Source organism: Scomber scombrus, chromosome 11, assembly GCF_963691925.1.
Source record: "Scomber scombrus chromosome 11, fScoSco1.1, whole genome shotgun sequence".
Taxonomy (NCBI): Eukaryota; Metazoa; Chordata; class Actinopteri; order Scombriformes; family Scombridae; genus Scomber; species Scomber scombrus.
In genome coordinates this window covers 21638624-21656223 of record NC_084980.1, presented here as the reverse complement: position 1 = coordinate 21656223, position 17600 = coordinate 21638624, and the positions used below count along the sequence as shown (strand labels likewise).

General features: G+C 38.2%; 2 protein-coding genes across 2 annotated transcripts; one reads left to right on the top strand and one right to left on the bottom strand.

Annotated features, from left to right (window-relative positions):
* Nucleotides 1-470: 470 nt before the first annotated feature.
* Nucleotides 471-7187, bottom strand: rabggtb (Rab geranylgeranyltransferase subunit beta). The gene is made up of 9 exons (XM_062428774.1): nucleotides 7150-7187; nucleotides 6706-6813; nucleotides 5490-5687; nucleotides 4959-5064; nucleotides 4223-4275; nucleotides 4015-4125; nucleotides 3706-3831; nucleotides 2795-2944; nucleotides 471-2710 (listed from the first exon to the last, which is right to left on the bottom strand). Exons 1-9 carry the CDS (start codon nucleotides 7150-7152, stop codon nucleotides 2570-2572), a joined length of 996 nt encoding a protein of 331 aa, XP_062284758.1. The 5' UTR covers nucleotides 7153-7187; the 3' UTR covers nucleotides 471-2569.
* A 1644-nt stretch (nucleotides 7188-8831) lies between these two features.
* Nucleotides 8832-16564, top strand: acadm (acyl-CoA dehydrogenase medium chain). Its single transcript, XM_062429289.1, has 12 exons — nucleotides 8832-8933; nucleotides 10186-10294; nucleotides 10652-10749; nucleotides 11283-11352; nucleotides 12290-12390; nucleotides 12889-12969; nucleotides 13183-13313; nucleotides 13437-13545; nucleotides 14187-14327; nucleotides 15006-15101; nucleotides 15314-15562; nucleotides 15657-16564. The coding sequence occupies exons 1-12, from the start codon at nucleotides 8919-8921 to the stop codon at nucleotides 15726-15728; spliced, it is 1272 nt and encodes a 423-aa protein (XP_062285273.1). The 5' UTR covers nucleotides 8832-8918; the 3' UTR covers nucleotides 15729-16564.
* The last annotated feature ends 1036 nt before the right edge of the window (nucleotides 16565-17600 follow it).

Below are 17600 nucleotides of genomic sequence, written 5' to 3'. Positions count from 1 at the left end.
ACATAGCTCAAAATGATAAATCGATAATCAAAACACTTGACTTGGAATTGTGTGTGTGGATTGACTAATTTTGCAGCTGTAGTCAAAACCAGAACAAACTAACATATAACACTGATCACTTTGATAAGTCTTGGTCAGGTGTAGATATCTTCTATGAAACTGGCAGATTTTGATTATTTACCACACTTAAATTTCGACAGATAAAAAAAAAAAACCTAGCTAATAAACCCATTTGATTCTATTAATATAACATATAAGCAAGCATGAGCAGCCAATAAACTGCTACATCCACCATGCTAACAGACTTATGATCCTTTATCTGAGTGACCAAATAAACAGGCTGAGTTAGAGCTCACTTCACTCACATACTGAATGATACACGTCTCTGCATCTTAAAAATAAAGTGTTTGTAAAATGCTCCTTAAGCTTTTAGAGTGCGACAAAAAACTGTACCAAACTTGAGGGGAAAATTGTACATTTATTGCCAAACCAGACAAAACAACAAATAAGTTACATTAATATTCACACATCCAGTTTTCTAACAGTACGTAGCTTCTCAGATTAGGTTTGCCCCCACGCCAAAAAGACAAGTTGTTCAGGTCCGAGTTCAAGTTAGAGTTCAGGTTTTTTTATAGATTTCAATCATCTTAAAAGTTGCACAAATCCTTTGGAACCAAAGTTTAAAACCTGGTCGACATCAGCTTTCATTGTAATGCTGTTAATAAGCCACTCAAGTTAACAAGAATGCCTTAAATTGGGGACATTTGCATTCAGTAAGACGTCAATGCAGCAACATTAATATTAGTTAAAAGAAAAGGTATCTGATAGATTTAATAAAAATAAGTCTGAAATTGTCTAAGAGCCATCACACAGAATGTTTTGTGAATAATTAAAACTTAAGACTGGAAATGTGTCATGACACGCAGTGTGTGGGGGCAAATCTAACCCCTCTGCCGACAGCTGTGTTACAAACACTGGACTGAGTAACAAGATTTAAACAACTAGTGTAGCTGAGACTGAAGATAAGACGTTAAATATACTACTACGACACCTGCCATGTGTTCTACCTCTGGGTGTCTCCAGTCACCAAACCTTGCTGCTTCTTCCAAATCCTGCCAAAAAATTAATTGCCTGCCTGCCTGCCTGCCTGTACTGAAAACTGTAAACTGAGGTTTTGTTTAAAAGGTAGAGTTGGTCATTCTGGAGAAAGATTGATGATATTTGAACTAACGCCCAATTACGCTGCTCCTTCAGAGGCTCCTACAAATTCATGGATGTGCACTGGCGGTCGCTTCTGTTCTCACACTTTTATCAAAAGTGGGAAAAAATAGAAGAGTCTCATCAGCCTTCGCTACCGTTCAATGGGTGGTGGAGAAAGGAGACTGCTGATTGGCTGGACTAGTGTTATATGCCTTGGTCTGAGCCACTTTCTTTGTATATCTCATTTAAGATCCAACGCTGCGTATGAACACCCGGTTTATTTTTTAACACACACACACACACACACACACACACACACACACACACACACACACACACACACACACACACACACACACACACACACACACACACACACACACACACACACACACACACACACACACACACACACACACACACACACACACACATCTGGCAGACCACTTGGAGATATTTGCTGAATTTGACAAAAAGCGTATTGTACGATCTTCCTCCAGAATTGTCAACTATACCTTTAATGCAACAACACGATCAAAACTATCTTTGTCCTGTTGTCAGGTTGCATTTCCAGTTATGGGGCCTATTATCACAGTGTCCATACGATTGCTCTAGTGTTAACAGGATAGTCTTACTTTTTAAATACATAAGTTATTTGATCTGAAAACGTGCATTAACAGGGCAGAACCGAGAAACAAGAAAAAGTAAGTCAAGTGTTTAAACATAATGAAAGGGGCAAACCTAACTTCATTATGTTTCCTCTACCTCAGCTCATCTCTTCCGCACATAATCCGTCTACTCTTTCACGGTCAAATGCACCAAGCTGTCAACTAAATCTGAATATCCCTCAGCCATTCGTGTAACAAACATGATTAGAAAGCAGAGGAAAACAAGTTCCTGGCAAAAGAAACTAATTAAGATAATAACTTTCTTGGCAAGAGGAGGAGCTGAGGAAGTGTTGAAAACAACAGTTCCCTATGCGTTTAGATGTTTGTCCTCAAAGTGACACTGAAAAGTTGAAAAGTTCAGGAATGTTACTTAATGGTTTCTGGCCTTTAGCAACGATGATTTCACTACTCAAACTCACTCCTGCTGCAGCCGAACCAACAAAACAGACTTGATAATAAACTGAGTGGCAGAGGGAATAAAACTGAATGGCTCAGAGGAATCCTGCCAGAGCTGCGCGGCTCCATCTGTCCTCGAAATAGTCACTGAGCGGTGATCAAACGCTGACTGTAGACTTCAGCTAACACTAAGATGTGTTGTGGTCCTCTCTATGCTCCAGACATCCTGCCGTGGTGGTAGGGGGTGTTGCTGAGTGGATGTGTGTATGAGTGTGTGGTGATGAGTGCGTAACGTGTCAGGGGGGCTAGCTCAGGAGCTCCGGCTGCAGGCTGACCCTCTGCAGGACGTCCTCTGGCATGCACAGCACAGGATTCACCCCCTTGATCGTTTCGTCTCCGAGCAGGGAGAGACCTGCAATTCCGAACAGTGTGTGGAAAGGATCCACCTGCGGAAGAGTTTGGTGACAGTTAATAAGAGTCATAGTCATGCAAAAAAGCAAAAAATACAGGAACTGTGTTTGACAGCTCACCATGTCTCCTGGTCTATCAGCAAAACCTCCCGTCTCCTCGTCCTGACAGGCCAGAATGAACAGTCGCAGCTTGGCTTTGTCGATCCAGTGGATCCTGCCGATGATTTTCAGTGAGGCCAAAACCCACCATGAGTAGCACACATCTGGAAGCTGAGTGAGAAAGAGAAAATAAAAATAGTTGTTATTTACAAAACATTCTGAAGTGGTTGCTTGGTGGGAGTTCAGCTAAATTAATGTTTCCATGTTATTTTAGCTTCAACATTTTTTTAATATTATGGTATCGACAGCTACCACCTTTGTTTGATTGTAAAACTATTTTAAAAGAAGTTTTTTTCATTCTTTATCAATTCTACACCTGAACAACTCAATTAGCTGATTAGTCATTTGGTCTTTAAAATGTGAAATGGTGAAAAATGACATTCACTGCTTCCCAAAGCTCATGATTCAATGTAAAAATGTCATGTTTTGTCCCGACCAACAGTCAACAAACAGTCAAAGATATTCAGTTAACTGTCATAGAGGAAAATCCAGAAAATCTGAAAATTATACATTTGAGGAGCTGTTATAAGACTTTTAGCATTTTTACTTAAGAAATGTCACAAAGTGATTAATTGATCATCAAAGCAGGTGCAGATTAAATTTCTGTCCATCAACTAATCAATCGACAAATCACTGGAATTCCAGTTAAATCAAAATTCCCAATAAATCTAATCGTTGTTGATAATTCAGTTTGGGCGTCGAGTGTGCAATCCTTAGAACCACACTGCTAGCGCTGCTAAAATATTACTGACACTGCAAATGTTGATACAATGTTTTATTTACAAATGTTGAGTAGTTCTGCTAATTTAACAGACTAAATTTCCCCCAAGACTAGATGGGGCTGGATGTCATTTGTCAGTCGGAGCACAAACCTTCTCCGGTCGTCCATTGAGACCTCCAGATGGCAACTGTCTCTCACAAAGCCACCAGCCCAGCAGGTCAGCATTCACCTGGTGCAGCTGGCCGGTGAGAGACAGGAAGCCAGTGCAGCAGTAAATCTGAAGGATAAAAAGGAAAAGGGCACACTGGTTTTATCTGAGGAGGATTTCAATTCATGACACGGGTGTTTGATATTATATCAGCCACATGTCAGACTGAGAGCATTTTATCCTGTCACTGTAAACTCAGCCTGCAGTCTGATATGTGTCAATGTGTCACATTTAATAACAGGTGACACTCACCTGTCCAGCATGAGACTCTGAACCAGGTCTGCAGCCGAAACCTCCGTCAAAGTTCATACAGGACAAGACGAACTCTACAGCTTTGTCGACATTTATTGCGTCCATCTTGCCCTTTGGGAAGAACAGAGGACCGAGAGTCATCTTCAAGTCATATATTGTTATATAAACCTAATAATAACATCCTTGTATTAAAGTCTCATACACATACCAGTAATGCAAGTGTAGCAACAGCACAGAAGGAAAACCTTGTGTCTATTTCTCCTGTAAGGACAAAAAAAGGTCATTGTTATAATATAGCATTATATATTCATTTTCTATTTCAGATTTTTAAAGCAGGCTATAATTCAGATAAATGAGTCATGTGATTAATTCACAAGGTTTTTACTAACAAGAACTATGTTAAAGAATTGTGTTGTTATTTCTATGTAGTTTTTTTAACATTTTAACACGTTTCTCTTATAACAAATATACAATGTCAGTAGTGAAAAAAAAACATCTGTCAGACATAAACATAACTTTTTACACACAGCACCAGTTTGGACACACCTTTTCATTTACTTTAACTTTTCATGTACTAAAACTTACAGCCCTTAAATCATCATATAATGTGCATTGAAACATGAAATGGACTTCATCTTCAGTCTTATCGAAATGACACAATGAAAAAAAGTGTTTCTTCTTGATGATATCATTTAACTTATAATAGTACCTAATAGTACTGTCTGAACTTTGGTTAAATTCACAGATGACTCAACACCATACTTGTTTCTTATGAGATAATATGCAAGTTGCAGATATGCGTATATTTGAAAAGAATATACGCACTATTAAGTGTGACAATCCTAAAAACTGAGGATAAAATCCATGTGTGCTTTTCTTTTATTTCATTTTTTTAAATCAAATTTGAAAAGTAAATGTTTCTTGAGGTAACAAACACTGCTCACCCCATTTGTCTCCTGCAAATGAGCCGTCTTCCTGCTGCAGGCCCTTGACGTATTCTACAACTTTATCAACGTCGATCGCATCCACGTCGTCATACAAGGACAGGATCTGGGGAAGAGATTTTAAATAAATACTGTGATTAAACAAAAAGCAGAGCAATCAAGTTGATTAACAGAAGTTTTTCAGGGAGCTGAATAAATAAAAACATCAACTTAATAATAAAGATCCTACAGGAGAAAATTATTCTAAAAAAGCATAGATAATTAGGCAGCTAAAGAGAGTGAAATGAATGAATCACCAAAACTGCTAGAAAATGAAAATGACACAAAGAGATTCCAGTGAAATTAATGAATACAGAACAATAAGCACCTAATTGATTTTATAGTTCTGTGTGTCATTTAGGTTTAAAATATATTTGGATTTCTTTCTTCTACGTTCTCTGCCCAATTTTGTATAGGGGACGACACATCATCAGCCTCAAATTGCAGCAAAGTATCGAATCTTGTCAAATCTTATGTTGTCTTAGCAGTCACCTGCACAGCGCTGAGGGTGTAGAGCAGGTGGGGGTCGTGTCCAATGCTGGCGCTAATGCCTCCGCACTCATGCTGACAGGATTTGATGAAGTCAATGATCTCCTGCCGGTTCATTCTGGGTAGCTGATCCATCAGGTCCATGACCGTCAGGCCCCAGTAGATGCCGCTCATCCGCAGGTACTCTGAGAGCGTGTACTCCTGGACAAACACAGAGAGGACATAAAATCAACTTGAATACAGGATCGGTTTACTGTACAACCCGTGGATAAGTTCTTTATCATACATACACACAATAATATGTATGTTTTGAACTCAAACATAATAGCCAGCTGCCTGCCAAGACACCACACACACACTTCACTGGACTGTATTACCCCTCATTTTCTGGAAAAATCACTACCTCAAGGAGAGCACTGCCGGTTTTTTATTTTGTGCTGTTATTCTGTGATGTTGTTAATACTGCACTGTCAAGGAAAGTGGAGACATAAGAGTCTTACTCTCGCTTTTTTTTTTTTTTTTAAACCTGTGTAATAATGAGATGTAAAAAATCATTTCCTTAATAAATGCATAAGTACACAGTATACAGAAGGTATATAACATACATTACTACAGCAGAACTTTTTCAGGTCACACTTTATTTATATAGCAGAAAGTACAGATGATTAAAATGTTTAGAAAATTTAAATAAATAAGAAAAATAAGCTAGCTCTCACCGTGTCCTGCACTGCTATAACACGCATATTTCCCCTCTGAGAACCAATGAAGTCCAGTATTACTTAACCCTCACATACCGTTCGTAATCTGACTCATAATTACTCCCTACACCATTTCCCATTCATAAATTCCCGATCAGTCATTAATAAATGTTTGATTAATCTTGTGGGGAAAAAAAGGCATTCACAATCACTATTTTATAGTCCAGAAGAACATGATGAAAGCAATATGTTTGAATGCTGATTTTTGATTTTTTAAATAAACACAAGTCAAACTTGTACATTTGCATATTTAAAATTGTATATCAGCTGCACAAAAATGTGAGAAACGATGCATTGTCTTTCCATATTTATATACTGTGGGTCACATTAGGAAAAGTCCAGCTAAAAGAAATGTGTATAGAGTATAGTTATTACAGCTCTCAAATGTTTAAAAAAAAGGTCAAATTTGATCCTGAACAGTATGTAAAGGTTGAGAAAACATTTATTCATCTCTTACTTACATAGTCATCCTTTTTGGAGCCGTAGGCAGCGATGTAGTCTGCATGTTTGTCCAGCAGCAGAGAGTTGGGAGCATCAGGCTTGATGATGACATCTTTCACTTGGGTACCCTGATTAAAAACACACATCAGACATTTCAATAAAAACATTTCTGACTGAACTTGTTTTATTCATTTCACATGTGGTTAAACTACCGCCTTCATCATTTCACTGCTCAGGTTACATCAGCCATATGATGAAAGTTATTGGCTGAATATCAAACACAGGTTGTGCTACATGCTAACACTGATGCTACACCAAACTAGCTGCTGGACACTGATTATGCCTCAATATGAAGCTAAACTTGGATATAATGGAGCCAAGCGGACAGTTTCACCTGATACGGCTATAAAGTTGTCATAAACCACACTGACAGGCCATTAAATAATCAACAATATGCTAGTTACCATCCTGAATGTTGTCGCATGATCAGACTTCTTCTTCCTCTGTGTTTGTTTTAATGGCGGCTGGAGACTGACTGTCGTCCTGAAGGGTCATGAGCACCACCTGGTGTCCTGGAGTTTAATCTTCTAGAAACGACCATCGGCTCCTAAAACATGTCCATCAAGGGGTGCAAATTGGGCCCCACTGGATACATTTGCAAAGTGTGAAAATTGCAGAAAATAAAACACACACGTATTACCTTTTTTCACACGTTATTCACAGTCAAAGCATCTGATCTTCATGGACCTCCAGCTTGATAATTAACATAATTCAGATTTAAAGGAAAAAGTCATAGTAGGCTTTATATATATAATATATTATTTATATGTATGGCTGGGCAATATGTCGATATTATATGGATATCCTAATATTTTATAGATATCGTCCCACAATTTGGATATTGTAATATCGTGATATAGCATAGGTGTTTTTTCCTGGTGTTCCTGTTGTTCTATTATTTGCCTTTTACCAACTTTGTCATTATTCTGCCCACCCTGGGTATAACTGACTGGCTTGTTTGGCATATTATAATATGGTGATATGGCATGATTCTTTTGCTGGTTTTAAAGGCAGCGTTACAGTAAAATGATGTAATTTTCTGAACTTACCAGATTGTTCTAGCTGTTGTATTATTTGCCTTTTACCCACTTTGTCATTATATCCACATGAATGATGATTATTTATCAAAAATCGCATTGTGTAAATATTTTGTGAAAGCACTGAGTCCATGGGCCAGAGGTCAATGTTTCAGTTGTCGGTACCACTCAAGGTGGTGAAGGTTAGTTATAATGGAACAAGGATCCATGTCTGTAGATAATATTTTGGTATGATAACCCTTCCTAATTCACAGCTGTATTACTACAGTTATCAGCTGTTGAAGTTCCAGACCAGACCAGTAAAACCATTGCATAATAACATACAAAAAATATGTAATATATATATTGCTGGGGGAAATGAGTGCAATTTTTTTTTGGTTTTTTTTGTTTTTTTTTACAGATTATTATGTACAGAAGCTGCTGATTGACAACGTTTGCACAATGTTCAATATATGAATGGTTTAAATATGACTACAATATGTATGATTTGATATCTCAGAGGATTGTATTCTGGTCAGGGTGGAAAAAAACCTCTGAAGCAGCAGGAAAATTTCTTCAATTTTCATACTTTACAAAGTTATCTATTGAGTTGGTTCTGGCCCGCGAGCAGTATGTTTGACACCCCTGCTTTAGATGATGTTAAATTGCATTTTGCACAAAATGACTGAAGAACATTTTAAGCACAATTTCTGTGTTTATATGGGCACCTGATTATTGTTTTAGGGCACACTTTAAAACATTGTAAAACCTGTACTTTATGGATAGGTTCACTGAATACTTTTTCTACCATCCTAAATATGTATATGCTGCAATAGTGGATACTCTAATATACTAATAGATGTATCTTTAAATGTTAACTCACAATGCACCTTAGTGATATTTGCATGTGTTTTTTATTTGGCACCTTTATGTTACTCGTAGAGATGAGTAAAGGTGTGTCATTGGAGGTACTGTTGAGTTATACTGTGTGGTTGTAAAACACAGAGGTGAGGTTGGGTAACAAACTAGGGTAAAAGTCATATACCCCCATGCCTGGCGATATCACATGACCAAAACCCGCTGCTGTGATTGGCTGAGACGACGTTCATTTATATCTAGGTCAGAGGTAGTGGTCAAACTGCTCTGCTGTCATAACAATGCTGCTCAATAAGGTGAGTCTCTTAATATTATTTACTTATATTTTTTTTGGGGGGGGGGGTGACTAATAAAGATTGCTTACATACGGCTCGTTGCCGTACATTTACATTTTTACCCCTTTTTAGGTCAACAAAGACAAAGGTATGCTAGTTACGTCACTGGCTAGCATTAGCAATGGTTTTAGCACATAGCTCGGTTACATTGCTATTAATGTGTGTGAGACATGTTTTTAGATGCTTTCTCTTTAGTTTCGACTAGCTCACCTACTTTACCGTCTCAAGGTAGACATAAGTCTTATGGGGTAAAACAACATTATGACGTAGAGGTTTCATATGAATAATAAACATAGCTATCTGCTCTTCCACGTACTCAAAGGCGGTAGTGGAAATTAACACAAACGCATTTACTCACATACTGCACTAAAGTACAATTTTGAGGAGTTGAGTATTTCCATGTGACGGTACTTTATACAACCACTACATTTCAGAGGGAAATATTGCACTTTTCTACACCACTACATTTAATGACTGCCTTTTAGGTATTTTTCAGGTGATGATTTGACATACTGGATAATATAACAAGTTCTTAAAATACAACATATTGTTAAAGATGACCCAAGTGGTTTCTTACCCTTTTTGATATCTTACAAAAAAGCAAATGTGTAGTCCAGGTAACATGTCAGATGTCTATAAGTTTGTTTCCCCTCTAAAAGTCTCACATGGTTTATTGTAAATAAATGTACAAGTGATCTAATATTTCACACACAAAAAAAGATTAGAGAAAACTTTTTTTTTCTTCTTTCTTTCTTCAATCAATCAATCAATCAATCAATCAATCAATTGTTACTTATATAGTGCCAAATCACAACAAAAGTAATCTCAAGGCGATTTTCACATAGAGCAGGTCTAGACCGTACTCTTTAATTTAATTCAAAGAGACCCAACATTCCCACATGTGCAGGCATTTGGCGACAGCAGCCAGGAAAAATTCCCGTTAAACAGGAAGACACCTCAGGTTGAATTGGGCTGGGCGGCAATCTGCCTTGACCAGTTGGGGTTGATGGAGTGAGAGAGAAGGAGAAGAGAGCGGAAGGATAAATAAAGAGGAGAGGGAGAAAGGGAGATAGAAGCACAGTGACCAACAATCAATTTATGCCATTAATCATCTCAGTACCTATCAGATTTATCTGCTTTGTTAAGTGCTTTTTCTGGCTTACATTGCTGTATTGATACTTTTCCTGAATACTTCTTCCACCGCTGCACACAGGTGCTCAGAGCCACTGTGCGGTCTGGGATCCGGCTGCAGAGTTCCAGTACCGCAGCCAATGCTAAAGCACCATCCAGCGACCACTCGGCATCTCCCGGCTACTCATTCGGTGAGCAGAATGTAGAATATCTCCCTCACTTTAAAGGATATATGAACCTTTTTTCATATGTGTCTTAAAACAACCCTCACCTGCCCATGTACTTATATATTGAACGAGTGACTGGTTGCTATGGCTGCAGCTAATAATTGTTTTCATAATTGATTAATCAGTAGAAGGACACTCCCTCATTTCTTACACTGAAATCATTTTAGGAAGGGATATCTTCATAGCCAGTATGGAGTGAAGGAATGATCACATTGACCAGTAACTCTTTCAGTGTACATACGGTCAGGTGAACAAGTCTTTTTGTTTTAAGTGTCTGTTGAAGCTGTTCATGGTGGGTGATCTTGTTGTTTTGGCCCACAGAGCTGACAGAGCAGCAGAAAGAGTTCCAGGAGCTGGCGAGGAAGTTTGCACGTGAAGAAATTGTCCCTGTTGCAGCGGCTTATGACAAAAGTGGTGAAGTAAGTAAAGAGAAAAGATTTTCCTGCAGGGAATGTGGCTTGACTGCAGGTAAATAAATAGTTAAATCTGTGTATACTCAGTGAATCTTCAGAGCCTCAAGCTACTCAGGACTGTGCTTTGCGACCACGTCTGAACGGGGGAGGGAGCTGGGAAACTTGAAACCATTTTAATTGATTATTTAATTAAGGAGATAATGGCACATTTTTCAGACTGGGCTGTAAGTCAGTCATAGTGTTGCACTTTATTGTTCACATATAAAGTGGTAGAAAGAAGTTCAAACCCTGACTCCTATCTCACCTCTGGTGTGGGTGTGAATGACAGCTTGTCTGTTTCGGAAAGTTACAGGAATAGCCACCCCCCCACCCCCCTTATCAAATGTTGGAAAGGTGCTTGTGGATGGGGGTTTAAGGGACATTGCCACTGTCCAGCAAGCGTGTAAACAAACCAAAGTTTGCTTTTCAGATTTGGGTAATTGTAGTTTTACCTTTTTATTTTGTCTAATATAACTCTGACATGTGTTGTCATTCTGCAGTATCCTGTCCCCGTCATCAAGAAAGCATGGGAGCTTGGTCTGTTAAACGGTCACATCGCAGAGGAGTACGGTATGTTATTTTCCTCTTCCTCCTGTGCATGTTAAGTCCCCTTCCACTCAAAAATGTGTGTTTGCTAGTTGTTACTAAACTGTGCAGAATGACGTATGTGCTGTTTGACACTGGACAGATGTTTTTTCAATAATTTGCTGAAACTGGAAAGTTTTTCTGTGCTCACTTCAGGTGTGCACTCACAAGCATGATACTATTTTGAAAGTCAGAAGTGGGGCAGACAAGATGGAGCCACAGCAAACAACATACAATGTGTCTGTTTTGCAGTGAAGTAAAACATTTTTTATTCAAGACTACAGTTTTGGCTGCAACATGTAAAGTAGTACATATCGTTTGAGAGCAGCTAAGGAAAATTGGGCTGTTAAACTGCTCAAACTGCAAGACAATCCACAAATACTCCTGACATGCCAGAAATCCAATGATCATCTAAGAGCCAGATTGTTGATCAATAAGGCAATTAATCAGGCGTCATGACCTCCAAAGTCCAAATTATCAACAACTAGTCAGGCAGAAATTTTAAACTGAAATCATTTTGGCCTAATCTGTACAGTGTCTGCTTGGCTTTACACATTTGTGGTGTGGAAACTTGGGGAACATTGTGCTTCCAGCATTTAAACTTTTGAAATGAGACTAATTAGCATATTTATTCATTTTGGGTTTTTCAATGAGGGAGACTGAGTAGATGTGATTTTAAGAATCTTTTAGTAGTTTATTGAACTTTTCTTGGTTTCAAAACTGTATCAGAGAAATCCTTTAAAACCTTGATGTCTTTTGATATATTAAAACATATATGGAGAGGCTGATAACATCATTACTGTGTGAGATAGGACCTCTGCTGAAATGTTGAAATTGTATCAGATGTGTGCTGGGAGAGTTTGCACATTTCCACTTTAACACATTGTGAGAAACTCTGCCATGTTTGCCATTTTTTATTCAGGTGGAATGGGCTTGTCAATCTTCGACACCTGCCTCATCACAGAAGAGTTGGCTTTTGGCTGCACAGGAGTACAGACGGCTATTGAGGCAAACTCTCTCGGAGTAAGTTGTTCATTGTGTCGGTTTGAGGCAAATGTTTTGTTTTTGTTTTCCCCCCACTGAGAAAATGAGTCACGCATCAAAGAAAACATATTTCAGCACACCAAGAAGCAACACAGATCACATGTGCGGCTCTAAAACACAAGAAGAGCGTCACACAAACAGTTTTATATATAACATCACTGAATATTGTGAAAGTGTGATGTTGGGATCCACCAGCAGCATGAATTATGCTTTTCAGCTGGAGGTGTGCTGTGATATTGCAGTTTTATTCAAAAGTACCAAAGAAGAGGGATCAACTTTCTCCTTTTTTTAGATAATACATAACTGGCAGATTGTTATTTAGGGTCAATTCAAGTCAATAGATTAAAACACTGTTGATACTAAATATTCTGGATATAATTTGTATACAATCCAAATTTCCAAGATGTACAAATCGCGATGCTTTCAATACTGCCACATCAGTCATTAAGTTAACATACGCCTGTTTGTTCCACACAGCAAATGCCTGTTATTCTTGCTGGCAATGAAGCGCAAAAGAGGAAATACCTGGGAAGAATGACTGAGGAGCCTCTGATGTGTGTAAGTATTTCATTCTAGTTGATTAAATATAGATGCTACAAAGATTACTTAACTACCAAAATAATGGTGAGTCTTGCCACACAGTGCTGCTGTTTTATCTCTCGTTATGGAAGTTATTTTTAACCAGTTGTTAAGGAAGATACATAAGTCCAGCAAGAAGAATTAAAAAAAACATAGCAGACTGTTAATTACTGTGTGGTTTCTTTTTGGTAGGCGTACTGTGTCACAGAGCCGGGGGCGGGCTCTGACGTTGCAGGGCTCAAGACCCGAGCTGAGAAGAAGGGTGATGAGTATGTTGTTAACGGCCAGAAGATGTGGATCACCAACGGTGGTAAAGCTAACTGGTGTGTATGCATACTGCTTTGTACACATATCAAACTAACATGATTGTAAATACTTTACTGTAAACTATGTATCCATCTGTTCTGTTAGTAATTGACCATTTGTACGTGTTGTCGTGTTCCTAGGTACTTCCTCCTGGCCCGAACTAATCCAGATCCTAAATGTCCAACCGGCAAAGCTTTTACTGGCTTCATTGTGGACGCAGACACTCCAGGAATTCTAGTAGGAAGGAAGGTAAGATGCTGCTGAAATTGTTTTTTTTTCTGTCTCTTTCTCTAAACCATGAACTGGCTCTGTATTATAATCTATATTTTTCTTGGAGCTTAGAGTATTAATGGAAGACTTTTTCTTTCTTCTGTGAGAAATTGATCTTGAAGTTGAGAAAATATCACTCAAACATTGATGTGATGTTAAACCTGTTCTGCAAAATGGGTTTGTTAGTAATGGAATATCTCCTCCATCCCAGTAGGACCCTGATGAAGGCCACATGTTTTTTTTATACTAGAACTATTGGTTGAGTTCTGACCCCTTCTGGCCTTTTCTCTTCTCCATGCACCTTTGTTGAAATAGGTTAAGTTTGCAAACATATCAGATAACATGATTAACATGCTTTTGGAACAGGCAGTGATTGTTTTAAAATGGACACACGATACATGTGTTGAAGCTAAAAGAAAATATTCCTTTTATTCCTCTCATGTATTGTTTTTTAATATGTTGGGGTATTTTTTTATGGCTGACCAAGCGCCAACTGCGATCTTTTCAAACTTTTTTTAAACATCGTAGTTCAGAGGAATATCATTTGTCTCCTGAAGTACATTATAAACACTACTTTTAAATAAGTGAATAAATTATTGTCTTGTATCTTGTGGCTGTAGGAGATGAACATGGGCCAGAGGTGTTCTGATACAAGAGGCATCACTTTTGAGGAAATGAGGATACCGAAGGAGAACGTCCTGATCGGAGAGGGAGCTGGCTTCAAAATCGCCATGGGCGCCTTCGACAAGACTAGGCCACCAGTAAGTCCTAGACCTTCAACTCCATTGGACTGAATATCTGTACATATGTTTCTATTCATGTTTTTTTAAGGTACATTTTAAGTTTGAGTATTAAAAGCTGAGTGGAAATGCTGACTATTCTTAGAAAAAGTTTAAATAGCGCTCAGCTGAGGTGGAAAAGTTTGGGTCAAGAAGAAGAAAATGCCAGAAAGTGCAGTGGACTCAGACTTAATAATCATAAATAAATCATGACATGTAAAAATGGTCATGAGTTTTATTGGAAAGTTTGAAAAAATCCACAGTATGAAAGTCTTGATCTATATTAGAAAATACCTTTTTTTTACAGTGAAAAACACAGCAATTTGTCCTTCTTTTAAATCACTTTTAGTGATTCATTAACAAAATGAACAGCTCAGTAGTGTTTTCGCTCAAATATTCTTAATATAATATCATTTCTCAATTACAGTGCTTCTTTTTGCCTTGTCACAACAGGACTTTGGTTTCTGTGAGCTGTAGTTAACAATGTCTTCTTGCTGCAATTTCACCTTTTTACAGAGCTCATTAATGGTTTTATATGAGCTAATGTACTTCACCACAATATTTGTATTACTTGTCATATGTATAAAGGTGAAAAATGCCACAGAAATAACTGCATTGCACCAAAAACCTCACCAAACTGATGTAACTGATGTACTACAGGTTGCAGCAGGAGCCACTGGCCTGGCGCAGAGAGCACTTGAGGAAGCTACCCATTATGCACTGGAGAGGAAGACCTTCGGCAAAGCTATTGCTGAGGTTTGTTCACACACATCCTCGTTTCTTTCTACAAGTTGTCAACAGAAATATAAGTTGATTTAATCTGATGTTCAAAAATAGAAATAACAGCCACAATACCTGTTCATAACTAACAGTCATGATTACCTACTGCCAGGTGACCACTTGTTCAGTGTTCGAAGTACAAAGATAAAAACAGGATTAACAGTTGCCTGTTTCCTCCTGTCTCGCAGCACCAAGCCGTGTCATTCCTCCTCGCTGAGATGGCGATGAAGGTGGAGCTGGCCAGGTTGGCATACCAGCGGGCCGCTTGGGAAGTGGACCAGGGTCGTAGAAACACCTACTACGCCTCCATTGCCAAGGCCTTCGCCGGAGACATCGCCAACCAGGTGGCCTCTGATGCTGTTCAGGTATTCGGAGGCAACGGCTTCAACAGCGAATACCCAGTGGAGAAACTGATGAGAGATGCTAAGATTTACCAGGTGGGTGGAGATATTGCACATTTAATCACTGCTGGCAACATTTTAAAGTATTCGAGGAAACCTAACATCCTTTTATTTCTTTTTTGCTTTGTAGATCTACGAGGGCACTGCCCAAATCCAAAGACTCATCGTTGCCCGTGAACACCTGGGCAGGTTCAAGAAATGAGCGCTGCAAACCTGAGAAAACTCGTCCTTATTCTAACGTACTTTGTTATAACTTTTCTATATAAACACAGTTTCTGGGAAAAAGAATATCCATCACTTCAACTCAGTATACAGATGCAGAATGTTGTTTGCCTTAACATCATTTCATCCTGCCTTGCTTATTCAGACTAATCCAGACTGAATTTGTGGACTGTGGTCCACCTTGCTACAGAGATCTTGTAACTTATTCCAGATGCAGCTATGAACAGCAGCCTTATTTTCCCTGAATTCAGGGTCACAACCTTTACCGCCCTCCATAATGCCATAATCCATTAAGTTAGCATATTTCTAGTCAACTCATTAAATCAGCAAATATTGTGATGTAATATTTGCGTTCAGATGATCATGAGTCTTTGGTAGATATGTAATTAGACCAGAGAAAAAGCAACTTCAATGCAAGACAGATATAAAGTAAACTGCTGTTGGCAGGATGTGTTTTTAATTTAAAATGTATTTTTAAATTAAATATGTCAACTGATTTACTTTTTGCTAGTTGTCCATTTGCCGTATCATAACAATGAATGTCATAAGTGCAGTAAAGGTGGAAATGATGGACTTGAAACGTTGATGGTGGCTACCCAAACGCATATTATTAGTCATGTTTTTTGCCCTAAATGTGTTTAAATTGAGCATGTAATATCAAATCATATAAATCCATTTTCACCAGAACATCTAAAGAGACATAGAAATTAGTATTAAATGGTTTATTAAACAGTTTTAAAAATTAAAAATTGCATGGTGTCAGAAAATGTCTTTCTGCCTGCTTCAGCCCTGTGATCAATAAAGTCCTGAACAACTGCTCTCAGTCCTGCTTTACCATGACCGAGAGGTGTCAGCTCTACAACTCACCATGAAAACCTCTGCAGATATACAGCAGAAACTATGGGTAATTGTAATATATAGTGGTTGTAATTTTTTGTGGATGTTAGTAATGAAAAAGTTTAAAAAATTGGATTTAAATCTTGAAGTTGGTTGAATTGTATATATACACCTGTGCAATCCAATACAACAGCTCTGCCATACATTCTACATTTAGGAAGCTTAGATATTTTCAGTTTTTAAGGTTTATGCTAATTTTCTATGTTGTATATGATTATATGAGTGTTTCTACTACTTTGTCCACCTCATCTCATTGTCCACAAACTCCCCCTCAGTATTAGATCAGTGTAATCAATAACAATAGGCAGTTGAGTCATATATACCAACACACATTAAAAGGAAGTTATTCTACAGATGGACACAATTACAATGATACATAAAGATTCCTTTTTCAGGATATATTACTTGAAATATTTCATCATTTATACAGACTGCACAACAAAGGTGTGGATGTTTCTTTCCTCTGGGTTCCTCCCCATGTAGGTGTTGAGGGAAATGAGGCAGTAGACATATTGGCCAAGCAATCAATAAAGTCAAATACAGTCAACATAGAAATACTGTTAAGCAAGGATGAGGTTAAATCAATTATCAAAAAACACATGCATAAAATCTGGCAGGAGATTTGGGACATAGGAAGACACCTTTATAAGATAATTAGACAAGTGTGGGAATAGTGAAATACAGGGCAGGAATCAGAGGGAAGGAATTATTGTAGACTAGGTTTAGGTTAGGAGACACAGGACTCAATCAAACACTAAATAAAAAGGTCATCCAACAGAACTTTTTTCACAATGCAGACAACCAGAATCAGTTGAGCATGTGTTGCTGGAGTATAAAGAATACAGAGAAGAGCGCCAGGAGTTAGTTAAATTGGTAATAAGAGTTAGTTTGTTATGGAATATTTCACAGAAAGGGTTGGGTGTTTTAATTAAATATTGAAAGGGCACGGGTATAG

Coding starts and splice junctions, on each gene's coding strand:
- acadm (XM_062429289.1), top strand. Junction 11,353..12,289: donor TCACATCGCAGAGGAGTACG/GTATGTTATTTT, acceptor TTTTTTATTCAG/GTGGAATGGGCTTGTCAATC. Junction 13,314..13,436: donor AACGGTGGTAAAGCTAACTG/GTGTGTATGCAT, acceptor TCGTGTTCCTAG/GTACTTCCTCCTGGCCCGAA.
- rabggtb (XM_062428774.1), bottom strand. Junction 5,688..6,705: donor GCTCCAAAAAGGATGACTAT/GTAAGTAAGAGA, acceptor GTGTTTGTCCAG/GAGTACACGCTCTCAGAGTA. Junction 3,832..4,014: donor CAGAGTCTCATGCTGGACAG/GTGAGTGTCACC, acceptor TTTATCCTTCAG/ATTTACTGCTGCACTGGCTT.